Genomic DNA, 12,575 nt, shown 5'->3' with positions numbered 1-12,575 from the left:
ACCCTCCCCTGTGTGCCAGTGCTTTCACCCATGTGGCCGTGCAGTGATTTGCATCCTCTAATCCACCTGAAAATGAATAACTACTATTTATGGGGCTCATTTTCAGTTGGACTGCAAGGGTGCAACCAGTAATGCCGATGCAAGGGAAGTGATAGGAGTGTGTGGTCAAAAGCAGGACCATCCTTTCAGCAGCAGTAGAAATGTTACATCTACTTACGCTGACTGTGAAATGGCACCCTTAGAATATTATCTCTAGGATGTGTTTCTAAAAAATAACAACCTTGCCATAAATCCTCTGTTTCTCTACGAGAGCAGCTAGTACTACTCTTCCAGACTTTAAAGTTTCTTAAGATGGGCAACAAAAATTAACAGCCAGCTTTGAAAATTATCTTATATGATCATAATGATCACAATGTTCACATGCAGATGAATAAAAGAAACTTCTATTCTAATTTCCGAAGTTCGTCCACATGTATTTCCATATTGCCCTTTGATAATACTGTGACATTGAGGAATCTGTTTTTTCATTGTTATTTTCATATAAATCTGAGCCCTCTTAGAGAACATCTGATCTGAGTGAAGTCAATGTAAATATATATTAAAATGTTTTTAGTCAGCTGCAGACTTTACTGTCAATGTGCTCATAATGATTTTTGTTCTTAAGATGGCTCTGGAGATAAATGACTCATTTTATGTGATGGAAGTAACTTTCCTATAGGGTGTTTGGGAGGATGCAATAAAGATTCCTTCAGCTATCTGAATGTTAAAATACCAGAGAAAATCACTCGTTTCTTCACAAAGCCAGATACATGGACTTTTTATGCAGAACCCTGTGTTAGTACGGAAGACAGATTTTCCTTAAATAAGCCAACCAGTTTAATCATACCGCATTCCTAAATAGCCACAACCTTTCAGCAGCAGCACTGACAAGCTCAACAACACATATTTTGATCCTCTGCATGTCTGTCTGTGACTCATTTTCCTTTTCAGGGACATTTGGGTGGACTGGAGAAATGTACCATGAAGAAAGAACTGGAGATCGGGGCTCAGATCTAAGGTGATGTGCTTCCTCACAACAGTGAAGGCTCAATGCATACCAAAACAATGTCACTTCCACCTGTCAGAGGGAGGAAGATTTACGCTCTTATCAGATTATGTATGAGATAAAATCTAGTGTCACTGTACTGATTCCATTAGGATACTCTTTAACACAGCCCAGATTTTGACTTTGATTCATCAGAAGCAGGTGCTTGATTAATTTCCATAGGTCTACTCCTATGTTTGATGTTAACTGCAAGCTTTAAATAGATTGCTCAGTCAGGCCCATTTAGGGATACCCAGAGCATCTCAGGTTAAAGCGGTACTGCAACAGACTCCAGGTCTGCTGGAACTTACCCAACATAGGAATGGACATTGCAAGCTGTGTTATGTACAAATAAATACGTGGACTTTGGGAAGCATAGTATCAGGAAAAGGTGGCCATAAAAAAAGGAAAAAAGAACCCTAAACCAAGGCAAAGCAAAAGAAAGTTCTTTGACTGTGCTCTCAACTATCATATTAGCTCAGATCAGAGTTTACATTCACAGTATTTCCTAACAGGTGGCATTTATTAGAAAATTACAATGTAACAGTGGGCAGAAAACGGGAAAGCACTCATTCCTCTTTGGAAGAAGGTTTTTCTGTTTTTTTTTGTTGTTGTTTTTATTGCTGTAACTAATTTATATATTTATTTTTACACAGTAAGCCCAGTTAGTGAAAATTATTTTATGCTCCCTTGCTACTATACCAAGAAAATGAAATCCAAGTTCCTGCATGATGTGACATGTAAACCATTTGTGCTGAAGTGACTGCCAGAAATGGATGGAAAGTTTTTATCCTGAAGAAACGCTCAAATAAAATGCTAGCATAATCTAAAATTATTCACTGACAGTAACTGCAGGATATTTTGTGTATTCTCTTTTTAATCGTCAATTTAGCTGAGTCTAGTATTCAACAACTTAGAGCATCAGCAGAGAAAGTGATGTGTTTTCCCTTCTGACGTTCAATAAATCTGCGAACAAGTGGGGTTTTTTTAAAAGGAAGACATAAACCAACTTTGTTTGCATTTCAGGGAAAAAACCCTATCAGTAGTGCTGCCATCTAAGGGAAAGCACACGTGTTTTCAAAGAAAGTATTATGAGTGTGTTACAAACACTAACATTTTTCCAGTTTCACTCAGATCCTGATGCAGGTCAGGTTTTAAAAGCTGGACAGCCTCAGCTCCACCTAGATGTTGTGATCACAACTGCGTGCACTTATCTCACAGCATTCTCGTGTGCCATGATTCAGCTTCATTTCCTTTCTTTAAGGCAGTTAGAAGTCAACAAAAATAGATAAATGGCTTATTTCTTTTTCATAATATAACTTCAGATTTTCCAGACAGCCACTTGCTCCTTTGCTCAGAGAAAGTTAGAACTGGGTGTCCATTTTTCTGCACCAGGAAAAAAGGTGACAGTTCATTAGCTTTTGCTGTCAAATTCTAAAATTACACATTCACATCAATCCACCTCCTCTGTCCTATGGAGCTTCTCTGTTATCACAAAGCCTATTCAAAATTTCCCCAAGGGCCAAGACCAACACTTGAAAAAGAGTCTAACTTTGTACGAAACCAAAAGCATGCCCTATTACCCACCATCTGAGACACCCCCGCCTGACCTCGTTCTTTCTAGTGCTGTTATTTCAGACATGTATCAGTTCTCAGTCTGACCACAGCTGGGAGTAGTGATCTCCACCCTGCCCCCCCAAGCCTGCGTAACATTAATTTGAATCTTTTATTCATTCACTGACAGAAATATCAAGAGGTTTCTTTAAATGACAGCAATATGCCTGGGCGACTGATCTGCCAGAAGGATTCTGTGGAAATAACTGGCTATCAGAGAGAGACTGCTTTGATGTTACCATTTTCAGCATCCAGAGTACTTGGGTTGGATCAGTTTTTACTGGATTACTTTCATGGCAAGCTCTTTTTGTCCCATCTGCAGAGTTTCTTTGTGAGCAATGAATGAGGATGCATCTTGGGAATGATCTGATACTTCAAAAGATGATTCTTGTAGTTTATCTTGCAGTAAGTTTCTCTTCTGAAGGAAATGCTGCAGAGCCCTTGTATTGATCACAACGATAGTGCATGCAATGTGCTTTTTATCACTGGGCTGTCTGCACTATCACTTTTCAGTATAAGTCTGAAGCAAATCCTTGCAAGCTAGGACTTTTATTAATTGATATATGTGTAGATATATGCTGTCTTTCATAATGCAACATTTTTTTCTGCAAACACTTCAGAACAAAGCTGGTCCTGCTGAAGTCAATGAAAGTTTACTCACTGCTTGGTGAAGAACTGCAATTTAGACTTCTGGGAACGGTAAAGTCAAGAATATCTTTATGTTTGAAAAACAGAAGGTTGATTTTTTTTTTTTTTGAGTTTTGTTTCCTGTACTGAGTTTTAATGGAGGAAAAACAAAAAGAAGAATTCGCACAACAAAGCAGCTAGACAAAGGTAGAAGTTACATTCAGAAAAGGAAAACTGGTGGCCTGTGTCAGCTAATGCATGTTTAGTAAAAGTTTCTAACCAGCACTCAGTCTGCAGGAGCAATGAAGACTGACATTTAAAACCATACCACATTATCACATTGTAAGCAACACTCCCCTATAGGTTTCTACATATGCAGACAAAAGTTGATTTCAAAGGTGTTAAACACTAAGCATTTTAAAACCAATAAATTTTTAACTTAAAAAAGCCATGGTCATAGCTAGGGTTTTTTTTAATAAGAAAATAATGATACACTAAGTTCTAAGTGTGAAAACCATTATTCATGCCTATGCCCATATACTTTATTTGTCATTGGTCACTGAATAACTCAATTATTTTAATACTCTTTAGCATAGCTGCAATGGCAATTGAATGCTTGTGTGAACACAGCACAAACTTGCATGTGGATAATCCCTTAATCTGAATGACTCTTGTTCACAGCAGTGCTAAGGGTAGTAGCTAATGGGTTTCGAAACATGACTTCTAGCACACAAGTATTAGATACCTGAACATACGTACATATTTCACATAGCAATTCTGGCAATGTTCTCTTACAAGCAGGTCTTGGTACGTTTTTGCCTCAGTAGATGCACTCTATTTTTGGGTCTTTTGACCTTCATTCCTATGCAGGCTACATGATTATGGACAAACTCCTGCTCAGTTCTGTAGACATTTTTTCCTCATTTTATGCAGAACTTTAAAAAATGCCCTGCTGGAAGCCTTACAACACTGCAATTTTAGCTTAAAGAATTTTCTGGATCAATAGAAATACTCATTGAAGCCGTTACTGACTGATAACTGGGAAATGAAAAATTACAGCAGTTTAGGAACAACATTTCTCTCCTTTTCCTCAAAGCTCTGTTTTGAGTTACAACATGATCAATCCTCACCAACCTCAGCAGAGAGATTCTTTCAGCTTTGGATTAGGCTACATCCTAGAGGAAATGAAAAAACCCAGCCCCAAAACACAAGTTTACTTATGCTTTCTGTGACAAGGATATTTTCCTATGTTTAGCAAGATGATGATATAATTTTCTGTCGCCTCCTGCCTTCACTCACACTGAAACTGGAACACAGGATGTCATAATTACATCATATAAAGATGGGAAGACTTACAGTAACTAATAATAACAACAGATTGCTTTTCATCAACGTGAGCCAGGCTAATTTCTACAATATGATGTAAAATGCGAACTGGACTCCTTTCAGTTTCTTTTTTCTCTCTTTCCTGTCTTTAGCGTAAGTGATACTGCCGTGGCAGTTGTGATACTCAGAATAGAAAATGGAAACAAAAAAATCCATGAGCAGGCAACAAAACCAAACGACACTCAACATGCATGCAGCACGGTTACTCTTCAATACACTTCAGAGATGTTGTGCCAAGCTAACAGCAGCTGATTCTGGGGGCAGGGCCAGCAAGCATGGAAACGGGGTCAAAAAGCGAGGAGCTGGTAGGTGTCTACCAGCATTAATGCAGGAGACGGCCAGACCTTCTGGAAGTGAGCTTGTGTCTGGACAACCAGGACAGCTCAAGGACAACCAGGAGAGCTGCTGAGAGAGGGGTAACAGTGGCAGGGGCCCTAGAGATACTGGAGGCGCTCTTTAACAGCTGGCTTGGGAAATAGCTGTGATTTTGGCTGCCAGGTCCACTTGAGCTGCCTCCAGCACAGCCCTATTTGGATCATTCAGTAACATATGGGAGCAAGCATCGAATCCATATTCACAGAGACGGAAAATCAGAGGCATGACAGTGTGGCATTTTCACAAGTATCTGTGTATTTTTTCAGGCAAGATACCTGGGGATCAGCAAGAGTTTTATCTTAAAATAGGTACTTCAGAAACTTTCACCCTACCTGTCTGGCTCATTGTGCAAAAGAAGTTGGTATCACAACAGAAGCTAGACTGATAGAGTTTCAGAAAAGTAGCACATACCTATCCTTCAGTAATGAGTCATGATTTCATTTAGAAACAGTAATTGATTACTTGTACAAAGTAACCACAACAACTTCAATCCTGGCTGGAAAGCAATTGGTTTTGGAGACACAAGTGACTTCAATTGCAGAGATGGTTCTAGAAGCAGCATTATAATATGGGATAAAAAGCCAGGAACATAGAGAGTAAAGAACACTGCTGCATTAAAGGAAAAATAAAAGCCTCCAGAAACTTACCACTGAGGTAAGAGCCATCTGAAAACTGTAGATTCGTGCAAGGCCAAAGTCAGCTAACTTTATCTGCCCGTTGCTGGTTACAAGGATATTTTGGGGTTTCAGGTCCCGATGCACCACACGATGTGAATGCAGAAAATCCAGTCCCCGAAACAGCTGAAGCATCATATCCTAAATATAAATAAGAAATCAATATGCAATTATCAAGACAAGGTGGCAAACAAGTAAATGCCCTGTCATAATCTGCAAAACTAATTTAACAAATATTGACTTAAATATGTGCACAGAAGATAAAAACAACTATTAATATAAAATGGACAGGATGTTGCCAGAACCAGCTGACTTGAACAGGTGTCCTTATCAAGTTAATGTATTGTTTCTAGTTGAATTATTTGAGGTTGATTGATAGAAAGACTGGTCAACATACTTAAAAGATACAGCAAAAGCACATCTGTAAATCCCAGGACAGCTTCAAAAGTAAGAAAGATAGATACATAGCAGCTTTTTGCTCTTAACTTTAAAACACACACCACTTTGCCTCTCACAAGTTTATGCTTTGTCCTGCCTGAGTGAAGTGAAATTTCATCATTCACTTCAACAGGCATAAGGATCTGTTTCAATCAGAAAAGCTGTTTAAATGACAAATTCACCAGAATTTAATGTTTTAGAGGGATAAAGTTTACTTGGCAAAACCTGTTGTATAGAATTTCCTGAACAGGACAGAAACTACCTTTAGATCAAAGTTTAGCACTAAATCAGTGTAATAATTGTAAGTAACTGTTCTCATTTTCCTTTCTGTTTTGTTATATTGATGCAATCTTCTATGACATTTCCACAGCTGAAGAAACTTTTTCATCTGTACTCATGTTTTCACATTAATCTTAGTAATGCGAAAGGAATGAACCAACAGACTCAAAACTAAATAGTAGAAATCCCCTGAATTCCAACTTAGAAGGATACATCAACTTGAATATTATCTTTGCATAAATAGGTATTTACAAGAAGGTGCTGCAACAAGTAAGAAATAAAAGGGATAAAGAAAAAGTTCATTTTCTGTATGCACTTGACTTGAGTTCATGAAATTCCAGCTCTGTGTTTGCTGGTGACATATGCCCTTTCCATAAGCCATGCAGCAGGGTGTCCACCAATCCTGCTACTAGCAACCAAAATGATCTTGGAGAGGTGCATAGCATTAACCATGAGAAAACATGAGACGGATAAATTGAAGTTGGTGGCTTTTGTTGTTCTCTATGGACTTGGGCATGTTTCAAGTAAATATTCAAGGCACACTATTAAAAGGAATGATATCTGAAAATGGATTTAAAAATAGCTTAACACATTCAACTTGATAATATTGCTTTACCTGGATGCATTTTTAAGTTACACTTCATAGACATTGCTATATAATTTAATACAAAATTATTATTCTCATGTAATGTTCCCTGATCATCTCTACAGAAAGTATTATAAAATGTATAGATATTAAGGCTGGAAGCTCTAATATGACCTCTGATAAAACATGGCCATTTCTATACATAGCCTATAACTCTGTCTGCCAAACAGTAGTAACAGTGGGCTGCTCATAAAGTAACCAGTTTTTATCTGAAGACTCTGATGATGGAGATATTACCACAGAACTATGGATGCTGTGAGAGCATTTAGTTATTATCACTTCTGAAGGATGGTGGTAAACTGAGAACGCCATTCCCTGTTAGCTGATGCCTTTTATTCCCTTTGCTTCCCTAGGAAAAACTGAGATCTGATAATTTTGATAGCTAGTATAATAGGGTTTGCACCTTTAAAACAAACATACAAAGGGTATTGAATCCTCTTGAATTTATATAATTTCCCTTTGCAGTTCAGAAATATGTGGAAGAGCTAGGACTACAGCTCTGCAAGTTTCAGTCATCAGTAGAATGAATACATGTCATATCTGCTCACTCTGTGCTATTATAACTTAAATCAAATCCCAACAGTCTTTGGATCAGTCTTGCAGACGTAAAGAACATGCCAAGGTCATTTAAAGCATGTAGTTATCTTATCTTAAGTAGGAACTTAATGGTTTCACTGAATTTGGGCCTAATTTTTTTTATTCCAGGTAGGCATAATATCAGATGAAATAAGGAAATAATTTAAAGAACTTAAGGATTAGTCAGTAGACCCTGGTGAGTCCCTTTTTGGTGACATTTCTGCATCCTACTCATTTGTCAAGTATGTAAACTCATTCCTGCAGTTACCAAACATATCAAGAATATTTTTATCCCTACAACTGATGCTGGTTTTGTTTCAACTTTCTTCCTCAAGCTCAGCAAATGCAATTCTGCTCTGCTAGTTGCAAGTTGCAAGCAATGTCTTCAATTCCTAAATTCAGAGTCTTCTTCCAGGCACAGGTAAAAAAAGAAAATATTTGAAAATGGAAACTGGTATATCTTTTCCTCCCCCCACAGGACTCAAAAGATGAATATAATTTACTGAAGTTCTCTTTACACACAAAAAATGAGATGTGTTGCAGAAAAGTGTACCAAGAAAGTGTAAATTTGAAAGGTATTAGAAAGAAGAAGAAAAACTGGGGAAAAAAGTGCTGTATTTCCTCTTCCAGGAAATTCAGAGTTAGTCCATACAGGCTATTCTCCAGTATTCATTTTGGACCGTTGATTATGCTCTTTTGCTATCCCTTATAACTTACTATTACATGTATGAACAGATTTCAGTTCAAAATTATCTTGGAAGAACAGTTCAAAGATTCATGTGTGTAAAGAAGGGCACTTTGATGTAAAAAGACCATTTGATATTTGTGATTCATTATTGTCCTGTTTTTAACTTCTCAGCCAGTTAGAAAAAGAGCAGAAACCAAAATCACATGACATAGGCTTATAATTATGCACTTTAAATACAGAATACCAAATTGTGCAGCTCATATTCAAATTAATACTAAATATCATTTGATATTTGTTTGCACAAATACATTTTCAATATCAAAGCAAACAAAAGAGAGAGCTTTGAAATTACTTTTTTATCCATAATGAACAATTTATTTTGTCCTGTACATAAGCCTAGTCAAAAACCATTAGGCCTCACATTTGGAAAATTACTTCATCCTCTTAGCCAGTCACTTGCAAGAAACATCAGACTCAGTCTGGGCTGTGTCTTTTCTTTGATACTGTAACTAGTATCAGAAGATACTAACTTTGCTAGCAAATTGGATAAAGGCCATAAACGTGCACAATCCAGATCACTACCTAATTAAATCAGGATAATTCCACTCATCTGACGGAAATGCATCCATTTTTATTAGTGATGATCACCCAGCATTATCTCAATTTCCAAGATCTAGAAATAACTGCAAGAGAGTCTTCATGTGCCTCAGGGATTAGTTTGTTCCATGTCTGCTTTTCCCTGAGAAATTTTCTGTAGTAGCTAGGCATACCATACTTTGGAATTACAGTTAAAATCATATTTCAGAAGTTAATTGAAAAATGATCAATTCTATTTGGCAAACAAGAAGATTCATCCATTCGCAGATTTGAGGAACAAGTTCTAATGAGTCATGATCAAACCTCTCCTGACGTCTATCAGATGTTCTTTGGATATTGTATGTTTACAAACATAAACACAGAAGAGCGCCTGTTGTTTCAGATTAGAGATTTCTGCCATGCTTCTAACATCACAAAACCTACTATGGTTGTTGCCCAAGTTGAAGATATATACATTATTTCACTGTGATTACTTTCAGATAATCATGGCTTTACAATGTTTTCCCTTTTCAGGCTACATTTTCCATGTGGTCTATGCACAAATCTAAAATATTTATCCATAACTCAGTTGAAAACTGAGCTATTTGGGGATGCAACGAACAAATACACTTTCCTTAGAGGCAAATATCTTAGTAGCTTTAGTTTTGTAAAAGCCTCATAATGGGAACAGTTAGGAGCAAAATATGTTATGGAAGTGCTGCATCTTTTGCATGTTCCACCATATATGGTATCGGTGATGGCATTACTTAGTCTGATATTTACTGAATTTATCAGCGCTGAATGTCAGGACCAAATAACGATGAACTTTTCAAGCAATACCATATTATGTCATGAGTCTCAATAATACACAGAAATATGTTCTGCATATTCTACTTCAGGCATCAGCAAGGATGGGGATAGGCTTTGAGTTAGGCTGAGCAGCTGCTGTTGCTGCCTCTGCCAGAGGCCGACTTCACAGCTCACGTTTCCAACTCAGGGGCAGCAGGAGCAGAAAGCCTTGATTTCCTACAGATTTCCTCCTTGTCCTATCCCCTCTTGACTCTATGCTTCACTGACCCCTCTTAACCCTCCTCCTGCTTCTGACCCATAAATCCCTTCCAATCCTTTAACCCACCATCTTGAGTTCCAGCTAAAATATCTGTCAATTGCCTGCAGTAACTTACTTGTTGTTTAACACCAGCCAGATTCTCGGGAATACTCTGCCTGCCTAATCCAAACAAGGATGTCATGGCTGTCAACCAAATAATTCAAGAGGCTACTCAAAGAAAACAGGAAGTACGGAGTTGTTTTGGGTGTTGGTGCCCAGGTGCTGGCAGCGGGGGCTGCAGAGACCTCTGTCAGGGGAGACCAGGGGCTGCCCTGTGCCAGACATGGCCAGTTCCAGCCGGTTCCAGCTGGTTCCAGCGGTCCCACCACAGCGCACAGCTGGGCCTGTCAGCCAAGATGGTGGCTCCGCTGTGAAAACGTATTTAAGAAAGGGCAGAAAAGGCTGGAGGGAAAGAAGAGGAGGAAACAAAAGGAGTGAGAAACGGCACAGGGAACACCAAGATGAGAGGAGGAGGAAGAAGAGAAAGAGGAGGTACTCCATGGTGGAGCTGATATCCACACTACGGCCCGTGGAGGATCCCCATTGGAGCAGGTGGGTATTCCTGAGGGAGCTGCAGCCTGTGGAGAGGACCTATGCTGGAGCAGGCAGAAAGTGTGAGGAGGAAGGAGCGGCAGAGAGGAGCTGCTATGGACTGACCACAACCCCTCACACCCCATATCCCTGTGCTGCTCAGGGTGGGGGGAGTAAAGGAGTGATGTGGAGCCTGGAAAAAGGCAGGGGAAGGTGTTCTTTGAAGGTTTGCCTTTTTTCCCCACTACCTGAATTAGCAATTAAATACCTATCTTAATTGGCATTAAACTAAGTTCATTTTCCCCAAGCTGAGTCTGTTTTGTTCATGATGGTAATCGGTAAGCAATCTCCCTGTCTTATCTCAGCCCATGAGCTTTCTTGTTCCTTGTTCTTTATTTTCTGTAGCCATCCTGCTGAGGTGAGGAGAGTGAGTGAGCAGCTGGGTGGGAGTTTGGCTGTTGGGCTAGGCTAACCCACCACCGAGGTAAAGGTATAGATGCTAGATTTTGTCTTTGTAAAGGGGGACACAGCATGATGCAACCTAAAGGAAAACACTGAGAATAATATGTCTTCAGAGAATGCATGCACCCAGAAGTAACATACACATATGAATGGCTGCTCATTATGTGAAGCTGACATTTTTCCACCATTGACTTGTATGTGAAGAAAGAAAAACCTTTAACCAGATTGCCCTTGGTCATGGTGATAAGAGTTCCTAATATCAGAGAAAGTAAGTCTGTGGAAGCCCACAAATATACTCGGTTGTATCACCAGATAAAAGCACCACAGTACAGATCCTTGTCAACTACAACAGACCCTAAATTTGTACTAATGCACAGGCTTTTTATGACTTTTTTTTTTTTTTACCTGCCTATTTTCCTCTTCCTGCTCAATTTCTGTGCTAAAAATTGGTAAAACACAACAATGCTTTGGAATCTCCTAACATTTCTCCTACTCCTCTGTGGAGTATCTCATGCACCTGCACAACAACCTGCATCCTTCATCCAGAGCTTGTATCTATTTGTAACTCATTTTTCTCTTTTTGCTGAGCAGAATGGAATGTCCCTATTTTGGATGGCAGGTGTTGGGATACTTGTCCTGAACATTTCCTGTAGGAGTGTTTGCATAAGAGACAACCGCAAGTGTAAACAAAGAGAAAGAGTTTTAGACAGCAATGTGTAATGAATCAGTCAAGCTAGTCTGATGAAAAGGCTCACCGCCTCTCAGCGAACAGCGGGACCTTCTCTGAGCAGAAGAGGAGCAGGATGAGACTTCCTTCATATCCTACAGGATTATACAGAACCCCCAACCATCAGATCGCTTTCATTTTAAAGGCTGTTTTTTGAACATGCTGGAATGAAAGTTTAAAGAGTTTTCACATTCTCTGGGGCCTATTTTTGAAGCAGAATATTACAGCACTTCTATGGTTATACTTTGTAACAAACAGTCAACATTAATTAATGCCAAAAAAACAATGGCATTCCTGAAGAATTACACAGTACAGATACATGAATAGCAAAAGACATGATTAATGTTGTTACACTGAATCCCAAAGGCATTAGTAATAATGTAGTGACTCCCTGTTAAATGCAGCAATTTTCTTTTTTAAATCTTGTCCTCACACTGGGCTGGGTACCCATCACACCAGCCTATCTAGAATGCCATGACTGTGATGGTTGGGGCAGAGAAGCAATTTGCCACAGCCTATGGAGTTGCAAGATACTCTTGTCCCTGCAGCTGGATGGCTGCAGTGGCTGGGACAGAGTAAGAGGCAGATAGATCCCTGCCCTTGTGCCCTTTTCCTTCTTCTCTAAGGAGAAAGCTATTCTGATCTGTCTCCCTGCAGGGCATTCCAAAAGGGGAGGAGGAGGCTGTGCTCTTTGCCTTCACCTAACCACACTAAAGCCTCTCAAGAGTCGTCCATGATCCAACCCAATATACACCCAGAATATGGAGCTCTTCCTTTTCCTTAT

General features: G+C 39.1%; 1 protein-coding gene across 2 annotated transcripts in view; it reads right to left on the bottom strand.

Moving 5' to 3' along the window:
* The window catches only part of CDK6 (cyclin dependent kinase 6), a 140,961-nt gene that overhangs the window by 77,620 nt on the left and 50,766 nt on the right, over window positions 1-12,575 (bottom strand). For both annotated transcript variants that reach the window (XM_069775039.1, XM_069775036.1), the window contains exon 4: window positions 5,734-5,901. In XM_069775039.1, coding sequence (XP_069631140.1) covers window positions 5,734-5,901 — 168 coding nt within the window. The remainder of the gene's footprint in view (window positions 1-5,733; window positions 5,902-12,575) is intronic.

This window comes from Haliaeetus albicilla, chromosome 2, assembly GCF_947461875.1.
Source record: "Haliaeetus albicilla chromosome 2, bHalAlb1.1, whole genome shotgun sequence".
NCBI lineage: Eukaryota > Metazoa > Chordata > Aves > Accipitriformes > Accipitridae > Haliaeetus > Haliaeetus albicilla.
This window is presented reverse-complemented; position numbering and strand designations above follow the sequence as displayed.